General features: G+C 37.9%; 1 protein-coding gene across 3 annotated transcripts in view; it reads left to right on the top strand.

The window, feature by feature from the left end:
* DYRK1A (dual specificity tyrosine phosphorylation regulated kinase 1A) overlaps positions 1 to 26,646 on the top strand; it is a 149,400-nt gene that overhangs the window by 98,920 nt on the left and 23,834 nt on the right. For 2 of the 3 annotated variants that reach the window (XM_021678060.2, XM_044919397.1), the window contains exons 1-4: positions 9,687 to 9,887; positions 16,993 to 17,112; positions 19,317 to 19,505; positions 23,108 to 23,255. In XM_021678060.2, coding sequence (XP_021533735.2) covers positions 9,768 to 9,887; positions 16,993 to 17,112; positions 19,317 to 19,505; positions 23,108 to 23,255 — 577 coding nt within the window. In that variant the 5' untranslated portion in view covers positions 9,687 to 9,767. Of the gene's footprint in view, positions 1 to 9,686; positions 9,888 to 16,992; positions 17,113 to 19,316; positions 19,506 to 23,107; positions 23,256 to 26,646 lie in introns of those variants that run through there. The other variant, XM_044919389.1, reaches the window with a different exon arrangement.

Genomic DNA, 26,646 nt, shown 5'->3' with positions numbered 1-26,646 from the left:
GTTGCCTGCTCTATCGACAGAGCCAGCCAGGTGCACCTTGTTGCCTGGTGATTTTTGATTGGTTATGGGCATTAAGAATGCGAGGTAGTTGAGCGTCTGGGTTTTGTTGTCCTTTAAAAGGTGTTGAATTTTGTCCTGGCAGACTGCACACTATCTTGATCCTTTGAGGTATGTTTCAGTGTCTGTCTGGACAGGCAGATGGCAACCTTTATTGGAGGGCCAGGATAGCTCTACTCCTGAAGTGTGGATTTTTGGGGGTCTGTTTTGAACGTCTGTGGTGTTTTCCGGGTTTTTCCAGCCTGGCTGATTGGAGCACTTACCGTCTCCCGGTCCTGTGTGAGTTTTAGTGGTTCACCTCATCGCTCCCTGGCAAGTTGGTTTTTGCCTACCCTCCCGGACGTGCACCTGCCTCTTGGGCAGCTTCGTATTTGAGTCAGGGGGATTTCTAGGTGTGGATTAATGGAGCGCCTTCTCTGCAAAGCTTCCTTCTTTCTGTGGCCTGCCTCACAAATTCCTGCCAGCTCTGTAGCCATGAACACTGGTCTCTTCCCCACTCAGCAAGGCCACTACTATTATATTTGGGCTCCCTCTCTCTACATCGTACTCTAGAAATTGTCGCCAGATAGAAAGCCAGGGTGATTGTGGAGCTCGCCAGCTTTGTTTCCTTCTTCTCAGGGATCACAGCTCTACGCTGCCTGTTGTCTAGTGTCTGGAAACAGTTATTTCATGTGTCTGACCAGTTTTGTAGTTACTCATGGTGAATGGGGTAGTTCAGTTATGAGGCACTCAGAAGTGCTCAGAAGTGGAAGTTTGATGTTACAGGTTTTTAAAAATACATGCTTTTTTTTTTTTTAAATCTATCCCATTGTTATTGTTCATAATTTAATGCACAAATTTAATTAAAAAGTTTCAGACTGAAAAACCTGAGCATTTATTTAGATCTTACATGAGCAATTTCATTGTGTTTGTAGACAACTGAATATGCTGTTTTGGCTAGTCGGTCAAAACAAACTGTGTGTGTGTGTGTGTGTGTGTACACGCGCATTCTGTCATGACAAATACTGGCCACTAACTAGAGGGTAATAAGAAATGAATTTATTTGTCCTTATCATTAGATAATGGACAGAGCCCTAACATGGTATGACTTTAATCTGTATTTATTTAACACCTACTGTGGAGCCATGCAGTGTGCTGTGTGCTTGGGATATAAAAATGAGTGAGACAAATTGACTCCTCTAGCCTGTGCTATGATTAGACTGTTATTTATTTCTGACTCATGTGCCCCTCATTGTAAAAATACTTCTTTCATCCTTACCCCCTTCAGCTCTCTCCCTCCCTTTCTCAACCATTTCTTCATATTCTAAATATTCCTGATGGATTCAGTTCATTGTTTCATTGAACAAATATTTATTGAATGCAGGCCATGTGCCAGGCACTGTTCTTGGTACTGATGATATCTTGGTGAACAAAACTTTTTTCATGGACTTATGTTCCGTTACCCTCTTAGTCCTGTGCCTGTATTCCGAGCACTTCATTTAAAGTGCAGTTGGCTGTTCTTCCTTTGACGTTTTTCTTCTCCTCTGTTGTGGGCATGTCTTGCTGCTAGTGACATTGCACATTTTTCCCATATAGTCTTGGTTGTCCTCCCTTCCTTTCTTAGGGGAGTCTGTCTCAGAAGCTTGGCCTCGTAAGAGTTTCCACCTTTTGGATGTTATAGTTGTAATTAACTTGAATTATTTTCATTTATTTTTGTTCTTTAACATTGTTCTTTCTCTTTGAAATCAAATGTGAATTAAAATAACCACAAGAAGGGTCGGTCCTCTCTCCACATATTAATAGCCAAAGAAATTTAAGTTAGCTACAGGTGGTGTTACTTGTGGGTCTTAACATCAGAGGTAAATAAACGGCTGTTTTTTTCATTCATGGTCTGCTCCCAGGCTTTTCTGTTTGATGTTTGCTCTATGTCTACCTCTGCCTTTTGTGGCTTGACATCTCCCAGTCTCAGATCTGTTCTTGGAATGCTTCTCTGTAGAATCACTGCTAACTTCTACTAGTGTATGGTCTCTGGTTTTTACAGGTTTTTGCTGAAATATAGTACCTGAGTGGAATGAAAAAGCTACTTCATTTTTTTTGTTTGTTTTTAAGTAAGCTATTTACCAACACAATTTTTATGAGATTTTAGAAACCCGCTCATGGTAAAAAAAAAAAAAAAGATCCACATTGTTCAGAAAGAAATAAAAACTGCAGATAGGACCCTACTTGCGTACTTTTCTCCAACTTGTCTTTCACACTATTTGGCAGCAATTTAAACTGTTATTTTGGAACTGAACTCCAAATAATGATTATGAAGATACTTTTGGGTTAAATATTATAAGATGATCATTAAATTACAAGACTTCATGTTGCAGCATGTATTTTGATACATTCTTGGGCTAAAATATTAGAGCTAATTTTTAGTTTAGTTGGACAAGGATTATATATAGTATGGTGTAGATGTCAGGTTAAACCATATGAACTTGCTGTTTTGTAGGCCAAAGGAGGTCTAATACTAGCAGTTTCCTACAGTTCAACCTAATACTTTATTAACATCATAGGATGAACTGAGTCCTTGTTCTTATTAACATTTGAATTGAAAGGGAAGCTGGAAGTGGAAAGAATAAAAGCCGTGGTAATGGGCCTAATTATTAAATCGGGCTGACAAGAAATTTTCGTATTAGTTTGCCTTCTTGGAGTCTTATCATAAGAGAGGAGTGAATGAATGGATAACTTAAATACTTTTTGGCATTGTGGGAGGAAATCAAACTTGCATATCTTTCTGCATTTCACACACAGCAGTTGAGCTAAGAAAGGAGACAGCATGTGGCCAATACACCTGTATGCAGCCCCACGGCTGGTACTGTTACTAAGGAGTTGTGATAAATGGTATAGTTAAACATCTAAAAGAAGTTCTATAAGCGAAAAACAAAGTTATTTCTTGTTAACCCATGTTCAAATTACCTACAGGAAAATTTAAAAAGAACATTGGATTCTTTGTCACCTGGTACACCACCCTGCACAGGAAAGTGTGTGTGTTTTAATAATGATAAAAAAACCCCAAATATCTAACTAGGAAGGCAAATCTGTTGGGGGGGGAGGAAATCAGCCCTGTGGTGTATTGGGTAGTCAGGATTATAGGTTATGTTTGGATTATCTGCTACTTGGATTAGTTGGAAAATAGCTATCTTTTATTAAGTTAAGCAATTATATTGTTTTTTAGATGCAGCATTGGCATCATCTGGTGGCTTGTTAGAAATGTAGACTCTCAAGCCCTATCCTAGATGTACTGAATCAGAATCTGCATTTTTAATAGGATTCAAAGGCAATTTGTAAGAACATTAAAGTTTGTGAGGTGCGGTTACAGATCATGGGTGTCATTGTCACTCCCAAACAGTGCCATAGGAACCTCTCGGTGCTTGTTGAATTTAATGCATATAATTGATCGGATCTAGATTCAGAAAATAAAACGCATATTTTAGGAGGCTAGTATCACCATAATAAGTAGCAGCTAGCCATTTCTTTGTATTTCTTTCATAGCTGTCTGGATATCACAAAATTTATCCATCCATCTCTGCCTCCAAATGTATCCCTGAGTCTGATTCTACCCATGCTGGATGATTAGTTGAAGTCTTGTGATTGTGTGTGTGTGTGTGTGTGTGTGTGTATACATACCTAAGTCAACAATAGTATACAATAATTAGATTTTTATGAGTCAAAGATTAGTAATCTATATTGTAATGTATAAAATAACTAAAAAATAATAAAATAATTTGCGTGTCGGGGAGGTATAGAAATTTCAGTCCAGCAGAAGGTAAGAAAGGAACATAAAATGGTTGGAATAAATAGAAAGGTTATTAGTGTACATTCGTATATTGGGTAAACTTACAGTTATGTGTTATAGTGTACTACTATAGTATAGTTACAGTGTACTTATGTACTCTTATTAGTGTACATTTGTAAATTAAATAAACTTACAAACTACAAACTGTTCATAAAAGACAAATCTAAAATAAGGGAACGGGGAGTTGACAGTAAAGGGTAGACAGAAGGCATACCACACCAAGAATAAGAGCAAGTGTGGTACAGCCATACTAATATCAGACAAGGGGAAGTATTATTGGAAATAAAGAAGGGCTGTTTATGGTGATGAAGGTTTTATTCATTAGGAAGGTGGAGCAACTCTAAATTTATGTAATCCAATAACATGCTTAAATGGAGTATTTTTAACATACCTCTCTTGCTAATTGATAGAACAAGATGAGAGCAGAAATAGAAAACCCTATATAAAAGAGGTTACTTAATAAAATTAGTAAACTTTTGATTAAACTGATGACAAAGTAGGAGAAGACCTCATTAACCAGAGCTGAATTGAAGGGGTATTACTACAATTATACCTACATCTTGATAGAAAAGCTTAGAGGGTATAATGAAGAGCTTGATGCCAGTGTGTCTGAAATGTAGATGAAGATACACTATTAGAAAACTACAACTTAACAGACACACCAGGAAATACAAAATTTCAGTAGTCCTATTAAAGAAAGACAACTTTTAATTATTAACTTTTAACTACCCACAAAGAAAACTCTTAAGGCCAGGTGGTTTCATCAGTGAATTGTCACAAAAAGGATAATCATGAACAAACTGTGTTCCAGGAAACGCAAAGTCAGTTTAACATTAAAAAATCAGTCAGTGTATTTCACCGTGTTAACAGTGTAGATCAGAAAACTGGTGTCATCTCAATGGGTGTAGAAAAAGCATTTAATAGAATTCAGCATCCATTTGTGAGGAAAAACTTTTAGCAAACTAGGACTGGAAAGGAACTTGATTCATCTGATAATAGTTATCCATTAAAAACCCAAAGTAAGCACAATACTAGAGAAACGTTGAAAGCTTACTTCCTGAGATTGGGAGTGAGGCAGTGGTACCTGTATCTCCTCTTCTGATCATCACTGTATTAGAGGGACAACAGCAAGTAGAATAAGGCGAGAGGAAGAATAAGGATTAGGAAGGAAAAAATAAAAACTGTTCAAATGCCTAGTAGTGCTAGTAGCTGCTTATTAGACAATGCTGATAAATTCATCATTGCAAAAAACTATCGAACAGTCCACTCTTCAGTTTAATGCACATAATTGATTGGATCAATTGCAGTCAATTGATTGGACAATGTGCAGTTTCAACCACAGTGCCAACATGTGTTTTTTTTGTTTTGTGATTTTGATGAGCTAATTCTAAATCATACATGGGCATGCAAAGGGCTAAGAATGACCAAACCATTCTTTTTTTTTTTTTTTTTAAGATTTTATTTATTTATTTGACAGAAACACAGAGAGAGATCGGAAACACAAGCAGGGGGGGTGGGAGAGGGAGAAGCAGGCCTCCCACGGAGTAGGGGGCCCGATGCGGGGCTCGATCCCAGGACCCCAGGATCATGACCTGAGCCGAAGACAGACGCTTAACAACTGAGCCACCTAGGCGCTCCTAACCAAACCATTCTTGAGGAACCACAAAATTCTCTACTGGATATTAAAACTAGCTGGTTCTGGGGCGCCTGGGTGGCTCAGTCGTTAAGCGTCTGCCTTCGGCTCAGGTCGTGATCCCAGGGTCCTGGGATCGAGCCCCGCATCGGGCTCCCTGCTCCGTGGGAAGCCTGCTTCTCCCTCTCCCACTCCCCCTGCTTGTGTTCCCTCTCTCGCTGTGTCTCTCTCTTCAAATAAATAAATAAAATCTTTAAAAAAAAAAAAAAAAAAAAACTAGCTGGTTCTTACACAAAGTTTTAAGAAATCTAGGTAGGTCTGTGTCCAGTAGAACAGAATAGAGAATCTAAAACCAGATCTAAACACATACGGGCATGTCGTTTATTTATTTATTTTTTTTAAAGATTTTATTTATTTGACAGAGAGAGACAATGAGAGAGGGAACACAAGCAGGGGGAGTGGGAGAGGGAGAAGCAGGCTTCCTGCTGAGCAGGGAGCCCAACGTGGGGCTCGATCCCAGGACCCTGGGATTATGACCTGAGCCGAAGGCAGACGCTTGATGACTGAACCACCCAGGCGCCCCGGGCATGTCATTTATGATAAAGATGGCATTGCGGAGCAGCAGGGAAAATTCATCTTTTTAATCATTGGTCCTGAGTCAATCAAATGTCCATTTGGGGTTGTGGCGGGGGAATGGAACTTGATTCCTTTGGCACACATGCACAGAAATCCAATCCAAGAGCATTGTCCATCTGGATGTGAATGGTGAAACTGAACTTCTAGAAGGTAATGTAGAATTTCTTGATAACTTTGGTATAAGGGAACATTTCTTAAATGGACACCAAAAATACTAATTCTAAAACAAAAGGTGATAAAATTAAGAGATTGTGCTGGTTAAAAAACACTATTAAGAGGGTGACAATGCAAACCACTTATAGCCAATAAAGGGCTCATACCCAAAATATGTTACAAATAAAATGTTTTAAGTTTTAGAAATGTATAAGAAAAAAACTTTCTTGATAGAAAAATGGAAAAGCAACCTGAATGGGCATTTCACAGAAGTGGGTATTTAACTGGCCATAAATAAATCAAAAGATGATCATAGTCACTGGGAAAATATAAGTTCAGCTCTTAGTGGAGTACCACTACACACCTCCAGTAATGGTTGAAAATTAGAAAGAATAATGATTCTAAGTGTTAGTGAAGGAATGAAACAGAGGGGATTTTTCATATACTGCTAGGGGAAAAACAGCAGAACAGCATCTCTATATATTCCAAAAGATACTTAACAAGACTCTTCCTAGTGGCAGTATTTATAATAGCTCTAAACTAGGAATAATCCAAATGTCAATCAGAAGTCAAAGAGATAAGTAAATCATCACATGTTCACATGATGGGATACCAAAAAGTAATGATAATGAATAAACCACAACTTATAAACATAACATGAAGTGAACAAACCCATTTATGTAGAGTTATAACTAATCTGGTTTTGGAGGTCAAGATAGTAACTTTGGGGTAGAGGAAATTGGGTATTGATTGAGAGGGTCATGGAGTGGTGTTGGGGGGTTTCTGGCATGATGGCCTTTTTTTTTTTTCCTTGTCACAAGTTCAATTGATAATTATTTAAGCTGTATACTAATGATTTTATACTTATTTCTATATATTATAAGTAAGTTTAAACATAGTCTATAATAATGACATTGATAATAGAAGCTAATATTTTATTCAAGTACTAGGATCCATTATTCATGGCTTACTTGTGGTGTCTTATTTTAAAAAACTTCATAATAGACCTAAGGGAATAGGGTTAGTATAATAATAACTCTGCTGCATAGATAGGGAAACTAAGACCTAGAGTGGTTAAGTAATTTGTCATTTAGGGCCTTACTGTTTTTTACGGTTTATTTATAAGAGCTATATATATATCAAAGAACTCAATCTTTTTTATATATGTTTATATTCCTTCCCAGTTTTTTTGTGATTTTAACATGCAAATGTGAAGCCTCCCTTTCCCTCCATTACTTGACATTTAGGTTTCCTTTTTTTTTTTTTTTTTTTTTTTTTTTTTTTAGACGATACCAGGATAAACATTCTTCCCTGTCTTTGTGAGCGTCCTCGATTATATCCTTATGATAAATTCCCAGTTTTTTAAAAAAGATTTTATTTATTTATTTGAGAGAGAGCACAGAGGGAGAGTGAGAGGGAGAAGCAGCCTCCTCGCTGAGGAGAGAGCCCACTTACCATGACCTGAGCTGAAGGCAGACACTTAACCGACAGAGCTACACAGGTGCTCCCCCCCCAGTTTTTTTTTTTTAACTGAACAACGTTGTTCTATGTAATTAAATTGACTGTATTTTTTTAGCATGAGTAATGAAATGTTTAGAAAATTGCCCCATCTTTGATGATAGTAACACTGTCATTTTACTTACTCAGCAAATATTTATTGATCATGTACTGTGGGTCCGTTAAGGACCTCATGCTGTAATGGAGGGAGACAGAAGCTAAGGTCTGAAGGCAGTGCCAAGGCAGGTTATAGTCCCGTTTCAGTGGGGGTGGAGGCCTTGAGATGTGCACTTTAGAAAAGTCACTCTAGTATCTTACTGAAGAAAACAGAAATGGGCAGAGTAAAGATAAAAAGAGCTTTTAGGAATCTGTTTTAGTCCTCTAAGTGAGGCATGGGTTACTGGAGATGAGAAGTGATGGTATTTGAATGTTATGGGAGGTAGAACCAGCAAGACTGGGCGGCTATTTGCATGAGGTTAGTCTGTGAAGGAAAAGAACTCTCACTTGACTCCAGGAGCTTTGATTCTGATTGACTGGGTGGAAGACGGTGTCATTTGCTGTGGTAGAAAATAGAAGTGGAACTTGTATTTTGAGAGAATTGAGCTTTGTTCTCTTCAGTTTGGGGAGTCTGTGTGACATTCCATTAGAGGTTGTTAGCCCCACAAAAGTGGGTACTCTCTCTATTCTTTACATCACAGTACAGCAGTTGCAGCCAATATTGGGCCATTTATTAATTGCCAGAGCTATTCTAAGTATTTTACACATATGAAAGCACTTAACCTTCACCACAGGCTTTTGAGGTGGATATTACTCTAATTTTTTAGGAAGTTAGGTGTGCAAGGCCACAGAGTCAGTAAGCGTGGAGCTGGAATTTCAGACTGCAGCAGTCTGGCTGAACATCCGTGCTCTGCACTGTTGGGCCAGCGCTCTTGTATGTCTGAAACAGTACGTTAGCAAGAGCACCCTGGTGCTGAACAGTATGGTCTGTTGTATGGTTGCAGTTAGCTGGTGTATTCAGGAAGACAAGCACCGGAATTCTGGGTCCTCAGTTTGTTGACCAGGGTTTGGCACTTCGCATTTCGGCTTTAGTCTGTGATTAAAAGTGTGGTTAAATTTAGGAAGAAAGTTCTTTTTTCTTTTCTTTCTTTTTTTAAAGGAAGAATTAACTTTTTTTAATTAACTACCAAATACTTTTGACCAAGTGTTAATTTTCCATGTCTACGATGAAAATCATGAGTGCGGTCCCAGCCTACTTGTGGGATAATTATTGGCCATTCACACTTGCAGTGAGCTTGCCAGGTCTGGGTGCTCTTAGGACTGTGTCGAAGAGTTTGGAGGAATCCAGCATCCTGTGAATTTGTGCCTGTGTGTTTGTATGCTCAACTTTTAATTACTGGTGTCAGTGGTGAGCACCGTTAAGACAGATCTTTCACTTGGTTTGGGGGATGCTGGAATATTGATTGCATACACCTGGCAGGTGCAAAGCAGCATCTCAGCAGTGTTCCTTTGAATTGGTTTCAAAGGAGCTGATCCATCGGAGAGGCCTTTCTCAAGAAATCAGATATTCTTGTGCAGCTTAACAGTTCTCGATGAAAATCTCATAAGTGAAAATAAGTATTAAGGGTTGTTATTCCTATTGCTTTACAAAAAGATTTACTTAAGATTTTCTCTTGCTTCAGATTTATAGACACTCACTTAAATCACTATATTTTATACCGTTTAACAGAACTGTTGTGTCAAGTGTAGTTTCTTGTTTGCACTTTGTAGTTTTAGAAGTTTTTAATATGTTCGAACATCCTAAGGTCCTTATGGAAGGAACTATCATATAGGTCAAAAGATGCAGACATTAGGATATAAATACATCCTTTCAACTTCACTTGTTGTCTTCTCGTAGGAGGAGAGACTTCAGCATGCAAACCTTCATCTGTTCGGCTTGCACCGTCATTTTCATTCCATGCTGCTGGCCTTCAGATGGCTGGACAGATGCCCCATTCACATCAGTACAGTGACCGTCGCCAGCCAAACATAAGTGACCAACAGGTTTCTGCCTTATCTTATTCTGACCAGATTCAGCAACCTCTAACTAACCAGGTAAGTTTATGACATATCAGAAGTTATTTGTTGGTGTGGTAGTTTATTCCTTAAAATGGGAGAACAGTAAATCCACAAAAATGGTTTAATGGTTTTCAGTTTTACATGCCACATGAGATTCTGGATTGATGAGAGATGATAAGTATGCATTAAAAAGTGTGTTGGCTTTTTCTTTTTTCTGTGTATCCCACTTAATTAAAAAACACTCATAAACCATAACTACATTCTCTCATTCTGTAATAGGGAGGGAAAAAGTTATTTTTAAAGAATATTAGTTCAAATGAAGAAACTGGAAGCTTATTTTTATGAAAAGGTGGGTAAGTAGAAAAACAAAGTTATAGGAAAACAAGTCAGATTCCATTATCACAAACTTACAGAGCTGATTTTGTGCTGTTATAAACTACTTTAGTGCACATTTATTATAGTACGAAACTCCTTAAAATGAAAAAGAAAAAAATGTAATGCGAATTAACCTTGCTGGTCATTTTAATATTCAGACTAGAGATTCAGCTGTTTTTTTTTTTTTTAATGGGTAGTTAACAGAGTAAGTGTAGAAATCTCTCGCTATACATACATGTATTCGTATGTGCAAGTGTGTAGGTGTGCATTCATAATATTTCCTGAATTAACTGCATTCATCACTACATTGATTTTTGGTTTGGGAGAATTTTTTTTACTAACTATGGTTGAGGTAAAATTTCTTTCCGCACTGGGATGGAGGGTATGATGAACGCTGACCAAGGATTTTTTCCATGCACTTAGGAATTGGGGTTGCCACTGTTTTCTTTAAGTCATTTAATATATCAAATGATGATCAAAAACTTGGAAAATTTCAATGTATTTCTTATGCTGGATTATTTGAAGGAAATGTGCTTTATTTCTAATTCAATAGTATGGTTTTAATGAAATTGGCTATAGTAAAGTAACATTATGATTAGGGGGCATCCCTTGTATGTATTAAGATTTTTGTCAGTAGTTGATCTGGCTTTGCATTTATAAAATGTATGTAGCGTGTGAATAACATTCATAGTTAATAGTAAGTTGAATTATGGCAAGACTTAAGAATTTGCTTTATGTAGTAAATTGAGAAGGTGTATGTTTGAGAATTGGAGCAGTTGGTCGAATGTTCAAAGCTGGCAAGTGTTTGTATACCAGAAGAAAGTTCTGTGGACATCCAAAAAGTAGTAATAGCACAGCGAGTCATTTGCATTGTACAGTTGGCCCTTGAACAACAGGTTTGAATTGAGCGAGCCCACTTATACGTGGATTTTTTTGATAAATACAGTAATGTAAATGTATTTTTCTTCCTTATGATTTTCTTAGTAATAGTTTCCGTTCTCTAGCTTACTCTATTGTAAGAATAGAGTGTATAATAAACGAAGTATGTGTTAATCAGCTGTTTATTGGCAAGGCTTCTGGCCAGCAGTAGGCTATTAGTAACTAAGTTTTTGGAGAGTCAGAAGTTACGCATGGATTTTCAATTGCATGGGGTGGGGGGCTGGTGTTCCTAACTCCCGCATTGTTCAAGAGTCACCTGTACTTTTAAGAAACGGTATGTTTGGATTCATTTTCTCAGTTCAAAAAGCAGCCTCTCAGGCAGGGCGCCTGTTTTTAATATTTTACAGCTGAACAGACTAAGCTCCCATCTGTGACTTCTCCAAGTGTTGAAGCAGTATGTCTTCTTAGACACACTGCTCTTCTGTTCTATAACACCGGTGTCTACGGAGGGCTAGAAAAAATTCCAGTCCTTTAGAGTTACTTTGTGGTTTTATTATTGTAGTAGGTAATTCAGTTAGCGCAGTACCTGTTTTTAGATACAACTAACATTTGTGGGTGGTTTTAAATAAATAATTCCTTTAGTATTTCCATTTTAAGTTATAAAATATTTTTAAAGATTCATATGATGTAAAAAGAATGTCTTTTAAGTAACACTATTCAGCCAGATATTTCTACCAACCCCAGAAATTTCTGAACCTAATGAGGCAGATTAGAAGAGGTTTTTCTTATAATTGAAGTGTAAAACACTAAAACTGTGTGCTGATACGGCATGTTCTGCAAGTCCTAAGACATGGGCTCAAGGTCTTGACTCATGATGTAGTTGTGTGAGGTGAGTCAGGTCACATGGGCCCTTCTGTCTGTTCCTTGAATGTAAGATTGGGACCTTAGAGTATAACCCCCCCTCCAAACCTAAATTTCTCTAAACTTAAGTTTAGCTGTAAACTTCTATAATTTTATTACTTGATTTCAATGGTTTCTTATTAATCATCCTATCAGGGTTTTTTTTCTTCCCCTCTCCCCCCAAAAGATTTATTGAACAAGTAATTGAAATGAGCTAACTTTAACATTTTATTTCTGGTTGTATGAGTGGTGTGTTTTATACAAGTTTTTAAACCCAGTTTTGTTCAAAAGATAAATTTAGGAAGCAAGAGAAATGTAGTAAAAGTAATTGTAGAAAACTATGCTTGATGTTAGGAATGCTCAGTCACTTTGAGCCGTGAGCATTTTCACGGTACCTTCCATGGTTCTTAGCCTCTGCCGGTAACTCTGGGTGTGTGCTGCCTGTGGTTTTCAGCTGCGTCGGTGGCTCTCACAATAGCAAGGAAGGCAGAAAATAGTGTTCCTAATTCTTCATTATATATGAAAATATGAGATAAATATAAATGAAATGGATAGAGTTAGGTATTATTAAGCTAGAAAACAGTTTTTATTTATTTTTTTAAATTTAAAATTTTATTTTGTTACGTTATGTTATTCACCAAACAATACATCATTAGCTTTTGATGTAATGATCCACGATTCATTGTTTGCGTATAACACCCAGTGCTCCGTGCAGTACGTGCCCTCCTTAATACCCATCACCGGGCTAACCCATCCTCCCACCCCCCTCCCCTCTAGAACCCTGTTTGTTTCTCAGAGTCCATCGTCTCTCATGGTTCGTCTACCCCTCCGATTCCCCCGCTTCATTTTTCCCTTCCTTCTCCTAATGTCCTCCATGCTATTCCTTATGTTCCACAAATAAGTGAAACCATATGATAATTGGCTTTCTCTGCTTGACTTATTTCACTTAGCATAATCGCCTCCAGTCCCACCCATGTTGATGCAAAAGTTGGGTATTCATCCTTTCTGATGGCCGAGTAATATTCCATTGTATATATGGACCAATCTTCTTTATCCATTCATCTCTTGAAGGGCATCTTGGTTCTTTCCACAGTTTGGCTGTTGTGGACATTGTCACTATGAACATTGGGGTGCAGGTGCTCCTTCTTTTCACTACATCTGTGTCTTTGGGGTAAATACCCAGGAGTGCAATTGCTGGGTCATAGGGTAGCTCTATTTTTAATTTTTTGAGGCACCTCCACACTGAAGAAAACAGTTTTTAAGTAAATTCCTGCAGCTTACACTATGGAATCTTTTCAAGAAAAAAAAAAAAAAAGATTGTTTTAGCTCTTGTAACTGATTTAAGCAGGGTATGCAAACTGTGCTTTTCTTCACTTTGTGATCTGTGTTTGCACCCAGAAAGGTCCAAGAACTGTGAGCACTGGGGATGTGGGTTTTTCTAACTCCAGAGCCAGATAGCTTGAGGCAGCGGTAGGATAGCTCATCAACTTGCCATTTTGCTGTGGGGACACTTGGGGCGGCTGAGGGACAGGAGCAGCCACTTGCAGCCTGATGAGCTCCTTCCTGGGTTCTCTGAACACCATGGGTTTTCTTCTAACTGTGGAAGGGAAGAAGGGAGTTTGCTCTGTTCCTCTACATTCTTCTGGCTTTGTGATGATAAGCAGGAAAGGGAGAAAGCATTAAATGCTTAGGGGCCAGCCTTGAATCCAGTGAAGATGTGTAACGGAGTGTTTGGAAATGTTTTTTCCTAAATGTGGATTTGTGCTTACAGCAGCACAGTATCAAAACGCAGAAGATTTGACTACCTAACATGAAATCACAATGAAAGTTAGTGAAGGGAGTGTTACTTAGTTTGTAGAATTTAGTTTGTTCTTCCCATATAGTTTGGGCACTTGCTCTGTACAAGGTGCCATTTGAAACAATGAAATGTAGTCTGGTCTGAAGGCCGATTGTGGGCAGAACACATCTGGTTTATGTATACAGATGCTCCTGAAGTAGTAATTTCTATTGTGAGAATTACATAAGAAAAGTAAGGTATTTAGAATTAGCTAATCATTTGGCCTCATAGGCAGAGTTGGCCAACTTTGGAAGAGATTAGCGATATTTTATAAAATGGCAAGCACACGACACACGCTCCTATTGAGCGCGGGAAAACCATCATTACTCAGTCAAAATTATGTTCCTATCCAGTTTCTTATATGTCCTGTATATTAAAAATTGGTGTCTTGATTGTGTGATTTTGGTGTGTTGAGTGAGAATAATTATTCGTGGAAAGATGTAGTCACTGGTTCTGTTTTTCAGATGTTTGAAATACCAGTGGAATTGTAGATGGGCAAGTTAAAAACTTAAAACACATTCACAGTTTTGTATATGACTTTTTAATAAATTCATATGCTTATTTTGTTGGTGTTTATTAAGCATAACTCAATTATGTTGTCCTACAAGTAGCCTAAAAATGACTCAACTAAAAGGGTTACAATGGAGGCCTAAACATGACCAGGACCTCTTGGCCCAGTGTTACGGTGTAGAGCCTGGGACTTTGCAGGATCTCGGATCCCATCTTGCCCGTGCTCTCTATGAGCTGGGGAGCTTTGGGCAAGCAGTTCACATCAGAGACTTGGGTTTCGCATTTGTAAGCTGGTGACAGGAAAACTACTCATTCTCAGGAGATTGTTGAGAGGATTATATGAGAGATGCAAAAATATGTATGCTCCTAATAGAGTGTGTAGCAAATACTTGCTACTCTGACTTTATTATTAATGACTTAAGTAATCATTTGTTTCTAACAGTTATACCTTCTGTCAACTTCTCTTACAGTAGTAACATAATACCTCACTGGTTGAGGTTCTGTGAGTCCTCATAGTGGGGTGTGGCTGCGTTCCAGCACTCCCAAGAAGGGTCTTGTTGGAGTAAATTCCCTGCATGAAAACAATGCCAGGGTCTTAAAAAATAAAAAAGGAAATTTGTGAAGGGAAACCTTTTCCAGTATTTTAAATGCTTATAGCATTCATTAACATAAAAATAATTGACATGCTTATTACCAATATTGTTTATTCATTAAATTACATCTCTAAGGAATAGTATAAGAATAAAATGTCCTGTGAACCTCACTGTACATACTCTTTATATTTAGCAAAATGAAACTGTATATATTTGAAAAATTCAGTAATTCAGATTTACTTATTAATTGCTGCTATCTTTTCAGATAAGTAGTTATAACCACTGAAGATTTTTACCCCCTTAAACCTTATTTGGAACCTTAAGGAGGAGAGGATCATGAGAAAAGATAATTACTAACTTACTATAGTAATTCAGTAAATTTGCCATCTGGATAACAGCTTTTTAGAGTTTGAGTATAGAGGCAGAGGAAACTGAAGTTAATACTGGTTTCAGAGAACATGTACCTGGGAAACTGCCATGATCATTCCGTCTTTTCATACCAAGGGGATGGTGATTCTTTCCTGTTAGGTCCACTGTCACCTTACAGACCAACTCTCTTTTTAGTTAGTGTGGGTTAAGTTGGTTAATTATCCCAAGACTCCAGACATTTCTGTGAGGCCTTGGTATGATGCATTTGCTGTCTCTCAGCATGTCAAATTGACCTGAGCATCCTTGGAGAGGGGCTGTGCTCTAGGGGCTTCTGGCTCAGTAGATTTTCCTGGCTTCAGTGTCTGTGAGAGCTAGACAGGAACCCATGGATGGCTAGTGGTGGTGACTGTAGGTACCTTGATATAATTAATTGGTTTTGAGGATCTGTTGATTCTAGTTGGGACCCCTTTACTGGTGGAAGAGTGGGGTATGAACAGTAGTCCAGGATCATTGACATGCCATTCCAGTATGTGTATGGAGGGTGGTCCCTGCTCTATCCCCCATCTAGCAGGAAGCTCACAGTTGAACTCTGACTACCTATTGGATGATGAAGGAGATGCAGTTTAGAATTAGGGCGGGGGTTGGGGGGGTTGTTAATGGAATATGGTTGAAATTAGTTTTTAAAAGTTTCATGAGCTTTAAGGTGTTTTCTGGAACTTATTTGTGATCAGCTCCTAATGTAATTGTAAGTAGAGATTTTGGTATAATGGATTCATTTGTTTATTCAACAAATATTTATTAAACATCTATGTGCCCACCACTGTTTTAGGCAAAGGGAATACAACGCTGAACAAAGGAATCCCTGACCTCATGGAGTTTTTCGTGTAGTGGAAGGAGAAGGAGAAAAAACTAAAACCAGTAATGAGTAAATATAGTATATCAGGTGGTGATAGGTGCTAAGGGGGAAAGGGAATATGGAGGGTAAGGTCGGGCATGTTATCATGAGAATGTTTTCCTCAGTTGTGTTAAAAAAAAAACAAGTGCAGGGGCTCCTGGGTGGCTCAGTTGGTTAAGTGTCTGACTCTTGATCCTAGCTCAGGTCTTGATCTCAAGAACGGGGAGCCCACTTTAAAAAAAAAAAGAAACAAGTGTAGATCTCAGCTAGGGTCTGGGGGTGCTGAGAGCTGCACTTCTGCAGTGCCATGCTCTGCTCCTGCTCCTGCTCCATGGCCACCTTGCTTTGCTTCGTGGGGCCAGGTGGGTCCTGAAATCCTGTCCTGGGAAGCCAAACGTGGGGTTTGTCTTTGTCTTTGCCTGCTGTCAACCAAGTGAGGCTTTAGGAATAATTCAGGAGCTTTTCCTTGTATGGTGGAGAAGCCCTCTTTGGGCAGCATCCTGTGTGTCTCCTGGCCCCCGGGGGTCTGTGCTCCTACTGTTTAATCTGAGGAACAAGATCGAAAGCCTTGGGCAGCTGGCACATTATCTTCTAATTTCATTTATTTGTTCCAGTGGTTGTCCTCATTGGAATCCGGTTGAAAGAGATAACTGAGAGAGGATGTATAATCTTCTAATGTAGTTGTCTTTTTTTTTTTTAAATACATACACACAGGTTGCAGAGGAGAAGGGATTTATACCAGTGAAGTATAGTTAAAGTGCTAGTTTTTTCTGTCTATTTAAGGTGATGCCTGATATTGTCATGTTACAGAGGCGGATGCCCCAAACCTTCCGTGATCCAGCAACTGCTCCCTTGAGAAAACTTTCTGTTGACTTGATCAAAACATATAAGCATATTAATGAGGTAAGACTACTGATTTGTTTTAACAGCATATCTTGCAATAGACCAGGACAGAAAAGTTATTTTGTGGCCCCTTTAAATACAGTAAACTTTATTCACAGTGATTGTAATATTGCTGATTATTGGTAAGTTAATGATTTATAGATAATATAATTATAATCATGTAAAAGAAAAAAGATCTATTAACAGAGACTGCCAAAAATTAAGATACTTGGGGATAACTTCTAAAGTTGTTTTTAATATATGGTAAGATATTATTTCTGTAACAGCTCAGAAGAAAGGAAGGGAATAATGACACTGTAAAATTATATATATGTTAGAATTTTGTTTAAGTTTTTATATATCTGTTTCTGTTTTTGCCATGGATGTCAGGAAGCTCAGAGATCTATTTAATACCCATTTAACAGGCATTTGTCCTAGTTTATTTGATATATTTATATTTCTGTGGTTTTAAATTGTCTTTTAAATTTTTATGTGTGTTCTTTTATTGTAAGATACTTGAAAGCCTTTTTGGTGGATGTAAATAGAATAAAAAAAAAACCCAAAAACCAGAGCACTTGAATTACTCCTATTCCAACTTGGCCCTTCACTTCCATAACATTTTTTTTCTGGTGTCTTAGACCTTTGACTTAATTGCCATTTGCTTCTAGCCTCAGCTCTAGCTCTGTAATTAATTATGAAATGAACTTTTCTGGAGAAGAGTGGATGTGCTTGTCCCTCCTTTCCTCTTCATGGGAGCCCTGCGTCTTGTCCTTCTAAAGGCTTCTCTACCAGCTCTAGAGCTGTTTAACTAAAAGGATGTTCTTAAGTATGTGTAAATTTTACTGCAGTTTGACGCTGTTTAATGCCAGTGTCGTTCTGTTACTGTGGCAGTGTGGCAAGAGAAGATGAGAATGAACTCAATGAGGAACATGTCTGAGTTGGATTTTGTACACATTTGATGGTTTAGAAAAGATGTGCCAAACTAGCTTTTGATTACTTGAAAAATCTGATAAATTATTAACAGTTTATTCATGTCAGTTTGTTAATACCTGGAAATTGTTAACAAAGCTATTGTTACGCTTTGGTGAAAAAAGTTTAACAGTAGCTTTGCTGAAGCTTGTTTTTAACTGTTTGGCCACCTTGTAAACAAGCGTTGTTCTGATGTTATTCTATGCAATGTACCTTATAATTTCCTCAGTTAGTTACCAGTTACTTGGACTATTGCCTAGTCTGCCTGTTATTTTTTACTGGTATTAGAAACAGTTTTGTAAGAAAAACACATAGAAGGAAAATAACTCAACTGTGATCAGCCACAGGATTAATGGCCTTTAGTGTGGGGGAAGGGAGGGAGTGGCTCGTTTTCACTAATTGTCACTTTGTTAGAGGCTTAAAAACTGGGCGTGTCTCAGAGGGCCTTTTAGTAGAATTTCACTTCATCTATATCTCAACTTTCATATTTAAAACTTTTTGCCTTCTGGGATGCCTGGGTGGCTCAGATGGTGAAGCGTCTGCCTTCGGCTCAGGTCATGATCCCAGGGTCCTGGGAGCCAGTCCCTCATCAGGCTCCCTGCTCAGCGGGGAGTCCGCTTCTCCCTCTGCTTCTGCCCCTCTCTCTGTCTCTCATGAATAAATAAAAGCTTAAAAAAAATAAATAAAACTTTTTGCCTTCAGAGCAAATGTAAAATTGGGATGGACTGGCAGAGGGCATGCAGGATATGGACATGAGGAGGATGAAAATGCTGTTTATTTGGTTTGGCGTTTGCTGATTACATCGGCATCTCTATATATTTTTCCCCCCAAACCCCTCATATTAACTCTTAAGAGCTATGCCACCTCATTGTATACAAATTTTACCCTAGTTTAAGAAATAAATGTAAATCGGGCCCCGTTAGTCTTCTTGAATGGGCTACTTTGGACTAGTCACTTAATATCTATTTATAAAATGTACAAACAGTATTACTGAAAAGTGAATTTCAGGGTAGACATTTTTCATTGGTTATGTATCAGTGTTATGTAATTCAGATAGCAACTGTAGAAAATTCTTAATTTCATTTTTTTGTATTTGTTAATGAAGGGTAAAAATTCATCAGTTTCCTCCTGATGGCAGACTTGTCTCATATGTTTTCTTGATATATATGATATATATGTGTGTATATATATATATGCCTCCCGCTAACCCCCAAAGATTTAAATTATACAGTAAGCACTGTATACTCTCATTTCAGGTTTACTATGCAAAAAAGAAGCGAAGACACCAACAGGGCCAGGGAGACGATTCTAGTCATAAGAAGGAGCGGAAGGTTTACAATGATGGTTATGATGATGATAACTATGATTATATTGTAAAAAACGGAGAGAAGTGGATGGATCGTTACGAAATTGACTCCTTGATTGGCAAAGGTTCCTTTGGACAGGTAATTTAATGGAAAATGCTGAATTTCCTAAATTAGAACTTCCTAGTGAATCATGTTGTTATACCTTTCCCTCAGTAGTATGCTTTCAGTGTTTGTAAATCCATGTAAACAATGGATATGTGAGTATTTGGATTATCATAATTCTTTAAAGCTAGTAAAACTACATCAGGTCTAAAAATTCCATTATACTTTCTTTGTCCATATTTACTCTCTAGAGCTATCTAGTACTTATCTTACTAATGACTGAGTGGTAGATTGTAATCACTAATAGGAAGTATTGCCCCTTTTGTATAGTCTCTAGATGATTCTTTGATGTGGATGCTAGAAATAATTACCTTCCTGTTTTATACTCCTCTTCAGAAAGATAAGAGTTCCGTTGGCACAGCAGGTGCCCTGTCACTTCTTTGGAGTCTGGGAAAGCCAGGGGCTGTGCCCTGGGTTTTCCTCTCACCTTATCTTCTGCTACCAGGCCTTGAAGTGGACAGATGGTCTTTAGGATTTCCTCTTCCTGTTCTCACAGCACCAGTATGGCTGATACTGTGATGGAGTGGTTTGTGATGGAAAGCCTCATTCAGCAGCTTCTGGCAGGAAGAGTGAGGAAGGGGCTTCCCAAGAGACCTGCTGTTTCTCTTCATTTCTGTCCTCTCCTCCACTCACAGCTCTACCCTCCTCACCTGCCCATCCAGCCTCAGTACAAAGCACAAAACCCTGAATACGTCTGTCTCTTGTATCAGCTGTGCTCAGACTGAGAGCCATCACACCTTCGTCCTTGCACTTTTAAGAAACTTTTTCTCTGGCTGTGGACCCCCCAGCTGCTCCCACTTGTCAGTCCTATCTCATCGAGTCACTCGGTTTGGTTTGGTTTGAGGTGTGCTTTACTGTTGATCGTAGTCTCCTTTGCCTTGCAAACTCTGTGTGGTGAGTCCATTATTAACTTGCAGTCCAAACACTTCTTCTGACTTTTCAGTCATGAGGATAGAATGGGGTTCAAAAGGACTTTTCCTGAACTATCTCCTTTTTTGTGTGTGTGGAACCTGCATGCTCTTATTTACCTGTTCCTGCCCTGAGATAAAGGAAAAAATGCCTCTTTTCAACCTGTGAGGGAAAATTCTTCATGTGTCAGTCTAATCATGCTTAGGACAAAAAGTAGATAGTAGGTCATGAGCAGTCACAGGTGTAGACCCAGAAAAATTGTAGCTATTAAACCTGTAAGGAGATACGCGCAAGGTTGCTAGAAGACCTCCGTAATTCCAGTGTGGCTCTTCAAGGCCCTCATGTCACCTGCATAAAATACCTGTCCCTTTCCATGATTTCAAGGAATTTCGGTAATTGTACATAACTCAGAGAACTTTCCCTTGATTTGTAAGCTCTTTTTTCTTTGAGTCAGGGTTTCTCAGTATTTTGGGAGTCCTTTTTTATGAAATACTACTTTTTTGTGAGAAGCAGCTTCTTCTCTATCAGTCTGTTAAGGAGAGGCATTTCTGAGGCTCAGCTTTTAGTAAGGCGATGAACAGCACCCTAGATAGAGGAATCGCTATCTCCATCTTGAAAATTACACCACCTGTTGAGGCAGTTGCCTTCAACAGGACATTTTTCTAACTAATGTGTTATCCACCATGAAAACTGTGGCCATACAGCAGACTCTCTAAACTTTGTTTTCCTTTTTTTTAGTTTTCCCTAAATAGTTAGTCTTTGAGTTTAGAGTGATGTTTTTCTCCTCCTCTTCACTTTAATTTTCTCATACTTTAATTCCTAAGAGCAAGTGAGCATAATTAGACCTTTGAAAATAGAGGCCTATTTGGGACATCACACCCCATCTCATCAGGTAAAACTGATGCGTCCCTTAAGCTTAGGGGTGTTCAGGTTCCGGACCTGTCACTCACCCAGTAATGTTTTCCATACTGTCTTGGTCAGACTTTCCCTAAATCTCTGCCAGATCCTTGTCATATAAGGGGCTCCTTCATTTCTTCAGCCAGTGGTTGCTGTCGGTCTTGATTGCACATTTAAATTTCCCAGGGAGCTTGGGGGGGGGGTGTTGTGGGGAGAGGACTGGTGCATAGGCTCCAAACCAATTAAATCAGAATCTCTGTGACTGGATCCTGGGCAGTTTGTAGTTTTTCAAACTGCCTGTTGAATGTGATTCAGGGTCGAAAACCATTGCTTTAGCATTTAGCCGGTTAACTATTTGCTAAGTCAGTAAATAGTTGGGCCCCTGTTGGTGGCCTTTGTCCTGGAGACCATTGGGATCTGGGCATGGAACTGCAACTCTTGGTGCTGTCAATACAGTCAGTGAAACAGAAGAATATCAAAACCACTTGGTCAGATGTTTACATAGGTAGTCTCTGATTTTAAAGACAATAGATAGTATTTTTTAGAATTGGGTGAAACCAGAAATAATTGCATTTTTCATCCTAAGTTTGATTTTAACTGAACCATTTACAGTCCTTGACAGTGTATCTCACCTTGACTGATGTTCCATTCTCTTCCTCCCCTCCAGTGGGACTCAGCCTACACATCGGAATCACATTGGGTTCTCCCTACATCTCCAGACTTTGTGAATGTGCTAGAAAATGGATAAAGCTATTGCCTGTTCAGACTACATAGATTATAAATATGAATTAGCTTTTAATCAGTTATAGTGGGTTGTTTCTGATTTGTGGATAGTTTTATCTATGCATTGATTTACTAAGTTTTATGTAAATCTCTTTGTTAATAATATGAAACTCCTTTTAAATGAGTAAAATTAAAACGAGAGGTGTACATGGTAATTGGCTCATGAGCACTCCACTTCCCTTGGCATTGATTCTGTAACTATCAAGACCATCTGATTGTGGCTTTTAACTTTTATCATGGAACTTTCCTGGTCATTTGTATTAGATTTGTCTTTTGTTTAAATACCTGTGTTTTAATTTATGAAAATCTAATTTAAGGTTAGGAAGTTATCTACATTTTTCAAATGACTTAGAACCTTTTAAATATTTTACATGTATGATTGAGATTTAAACCAAGTTCTTTCTCCCATTAAAAGAAGAGTTAGAAGAATTGTTTTTACAGCGGGGTTATTCAGTAAGAAAGGTAAAAAGCCAAAGCACTTGACAGGATTTATTACTTACTTCTGGAGGAAAAGAGTTAATCTAGCTTTGTTAAAAGAAAGTGATATTGTGGATATTTAGAAATACTGTAAGGATACAAAAGAAATTTAATTGAAAAGATTGACTTTGGGACGCCTGGGTGGCTCAGTCGATTAAGCAAGCGTCTGCCTGTAGCTCAGGTTGTGATCTTGGGGTTCTGGGATCGGCCTGTGTGGGGCTTCCTGCTCAGCGGGGAGTCTGTTTCTTCTTCTCCCTCTCCCCCTCCCACCAGTCATGCTCACATGCTCTCTCTCAAATAAAGAAATAAAATCTTTAAAAAAAAGATTGACTTAAAATTGACTGTAAAGTAATAAATGGATGATACTGAATGGAAATGAATAGGACCTCTTCTACTTAGGGAGGTCAGAAAAATGAGAATTAGGTGAATATACAATTAAGGTGAATTGTAAAATGTTACGAAATTATGGCCATTAATGAAACAGAGAATTATTCATCTTTTTTCTCTTTTAGGTTGTAAAGGCATATGATCGTGTGGAGCAAGAATGGGTTGCCATTAAAATAATAAAGAACAAGAAGGCTTTTCTAAATCAAGCCCAGATAGAAGTGCGACTTCTTGAGCTCATGAACAAACATGACACTGAAATGAAATACTACATAGGTAAACAAACAGGAAAACAAAGCCATGTGTTCTCATATGGACCAGAAGTTTGAGTTAACGGTTATTTATGTATGAAAATATGTTGATTTTTATCTTAAAGTGCTGGGTTAAAAATTCAACTTTTTATTTCTGTTGGAGGGCGTAGATTTATGTAAATTACTTGATCTGGCAGTAATATTCTAGATCTTGGGGAATGTGCATTCCAGGTGGTGTTTGATTTAGAAACAAACAAGAATAGTGTCATAATTTGCAACTTACTGGTGCCATTTGTTTGCTTTAATGATGCACTTTTATCCAGGGGTCCTCTTTTTGGTAACTTTAACCATTTCTAATATAGCTTAGAAATTAGAGGTAAGCTAACATATTATAGAACCAGTTTTGGAATGTGTGAGCCAAGATCTCAGGCTCCTCCCCAGGCTCTGTCAGCTTGGCAGCATTAGAAGCTGTTAAGACTTAAAAACTACAGCAGAAAAGAGGTGTAATAGCCACTTTTTAATGAACTGCTATCATATTCCTCGTGCTTTTCTCCATCATCTGTAATAGTCATATCAGTCCTGTAGGAAAGTGGTGGAATCCTTATATTATAGACAGTTTATACAAAGAATAACATAACCAAGTTCCCATGGCTCTGCAGCTAGCATCTGAAACTACTTCTGCCTGAGTCTAGACTCTGTGTTTGTTTCATTGTCTTACGGTGTTTCTCCTGAAAACGAAAAAGAGAAGAATTATGAAAATAGTGAAGCTAGGGGCACCTGGGTGGCTCAGTTGGTTAAGCGTCTGCCTTCAGATCAGGTCGTGATCTCAGGGTCCTGGGATTGAGCCCTGCAATGGGCTTCCTACTCAGTAGGGAGTCTGCTTCTCCCTTTACCTCTCACTCTGCCCCTCCCTTGTGCTCTCTCTCTCTTTCTCAAATAAGTAAATAAAATTTTTAAAAACATTAGTGAAGTCTAGGATCAGTTGATATATGGGCATAACATAAATAATTATGCCTTCGTTAATACTGTTCTCAGTCAAATCTATGATGCTAATGATTGTAAGACCCCATTATTTTATGTGCCACTGAGAAATTGTTGCCAAGTACAAATATAAGATGCCATCAATTTTAGGATTGAGACCTTAGGATCAATTAACTATAGAAGTTCCTGTAGGCATGTATACATAGCAACTGTTGTTCAGAAATGTTGGCTTTACCTGATAAACATAAGGTTAAATTCTGTGTAACAACTTGTTATGAGTAAGTAGGGCATTATGGTTCTTTAGTTTGTCCAAAACGGTGGAAACAAAAAAAATGGATGTTTAAAAATGTAAGATTCAGATACCAAGATTAGATTGCATTTATGAACACCCTTCATTCCCCAGTATTACAATAAAATGAGCTTATACTATTAATTTTTCTTTCTTGGTTTCTTCTCTGTAGATATCTGATATAATCCATAGTAATAACATTTGTATTTAAAACCTTTTCATATTCACTGAGCATTTACTGTTCAGTGTCAGTTATAACTTAGTGTAAGTTTGAGCCTCTTTCCATTCAAGGGACATAGAAGCACAAGATGGACATTCGAAGGATACTTGACTTACAAAGTAATCTGTGGACATACCTCCCCACTTCTTCCTCCTCTTGTGTATTGTATTTTGAATATTTGCTTAAGTAGTAGAGAAAATGTTGATAGCATTACTGTAACATTTTAATTCTGCCTTATTGAAAGAAAACATGACAAGTATATAGTAAGTATTCAATAGGTGCTATCCACTTGGTTGTGCATAATGATGCCTGTCATTTTTATTTTTAATAAACTGACTTTAATGATTATTAGTTGTACTAATCATGATAGTTGTTTTTTGGATGAGTTATTTTTTTAAGTTCTTATTTAGGAAGGTGGTGAATGCACAGTGTCTCAAGAAACTGAGGTTCTATATTGGAAGGCAAACAAGAACTTTAGATTTAGACCTCGCCCTGCCAGGAGAGTTGATACTTAAATTTAAGATGTCTCAAAGTCATATTGCTCTTTTATGATATAAATAACTTAGTTTTGTTTTGAAGTGATGATAAATATAATTTATTCTAGTGAGTTTTTTTAAGTCTTTGAAACTTTAAAAAAAAAACTACCATGTAGCATAATTTCTCACCTGTATTACTTGGTACCTGTCATGATCTAGTTAAAAGAAAATTCAGTTTAGGTCTAGAACAGAGTCTTTCTGACCCTCCATTATCCCCAAAGTTCAGTTTAAAAGATACGTTAAATATACTTGTGTTTGAGATTTCTTTGACGGTGTCTTTAGTGCTCAGTACATTGTAGATACTCAGTAAATGAATAATGAATTGGGAGGTCAAGTGGAACCAAGTGGATTGATCTTCCACTGGAAGAACTTCTTTTCTTTTTTGAAATAGGCTCCATGCCCAATGTGGGCTTGAACTCATGACCCTGAGATCAAGAGTTGGATGCTTACTGACTGCGCCAGCCAGGCGCCCCCATTCGAAGAACTTTCTAATCACAGAGCTTCTTAAAGGAATTTTTATAATTACACTGGAATTCTGGCATCAGTTACTTTTTTGCGTTCTTTTTGTGATCATTGCTTAATCAAATTAAAACTCTTGACCATGTCTCTGGGGGGTGTCTTTATTGCATGTGAAGCTCTGTTTTTAGTATTAAACCTATGAACTTCAGTGATTAAGAGCAGATATTACACATTCTTAAATAACCTTTTAAGGATTCTTTTTATTTGTAAAAATAAAAGTGTTGTACTGAGGACTCCTATAGAGCTATGTAGTATTTGTATCGTTATTTATCCTAACTTTGGATCATGTGTATCAAGAATGATGTAAAAGCAGTGTTGATGTGCACTGCTCCCCAGGAGGCAGTCCAGGACAACACAGTGTATCCCTCGTTCTCAGGGACCAGACCTTGAATACCAACACAGGTTATTCCAGATAGATCTGTAGAGAAACCTGTTTTTAGGAAACTAAAAGACCAAGATGAAGGTAACCTTGACAGATGGTGGTTTTATGTCATTCCAGTTGAGTTACAGGTGTTCAGTTTGATACATATAACAATTTTACAGTGAAGGGCAGCACTTTATTGAATGACCTCATCTGATGCGTAGTGTTAGTACTAAAAGCACAATCTTTGAAGCAATTTAGTGAGTATTAAGCCTTTTTAGAGGGTCAGCAGTGATAGCATGTAATGGCTTCTATGCTCTTTTCTCATTCATAAGCCTGCTTATAATTTCTTCTTGTGATTGAGCTCTATTTTCAAGTTTTCCCAGACCTTCAGTTGTGCACAAGATATAACATGTACCAGTTTGATGAACATAATCAAATGCCTTGATTATGAACTCTAGTATCTTGTAAAGCATGCTTTTCAAGTATTTGTTGTATTTGCCTAAAAGA

The sequence above is a fragment of the Neomonachus schauinslandi genome, chromosome 1 (genome assembly GCF_002201575.2).
Source record: "Neomonachus schauinslandi chromosome 1, ASM220157v2, whole genome shotgun sequence".
NCBI lineage: Eukaryota > Metazoa > Chordata > Mammalia > Carnivora > Phocidae > Neomonachus > Neomonachus schauinslandi.
This window is presented reverse-complemented; position numbering and strand designations above follow the sequence as displayed.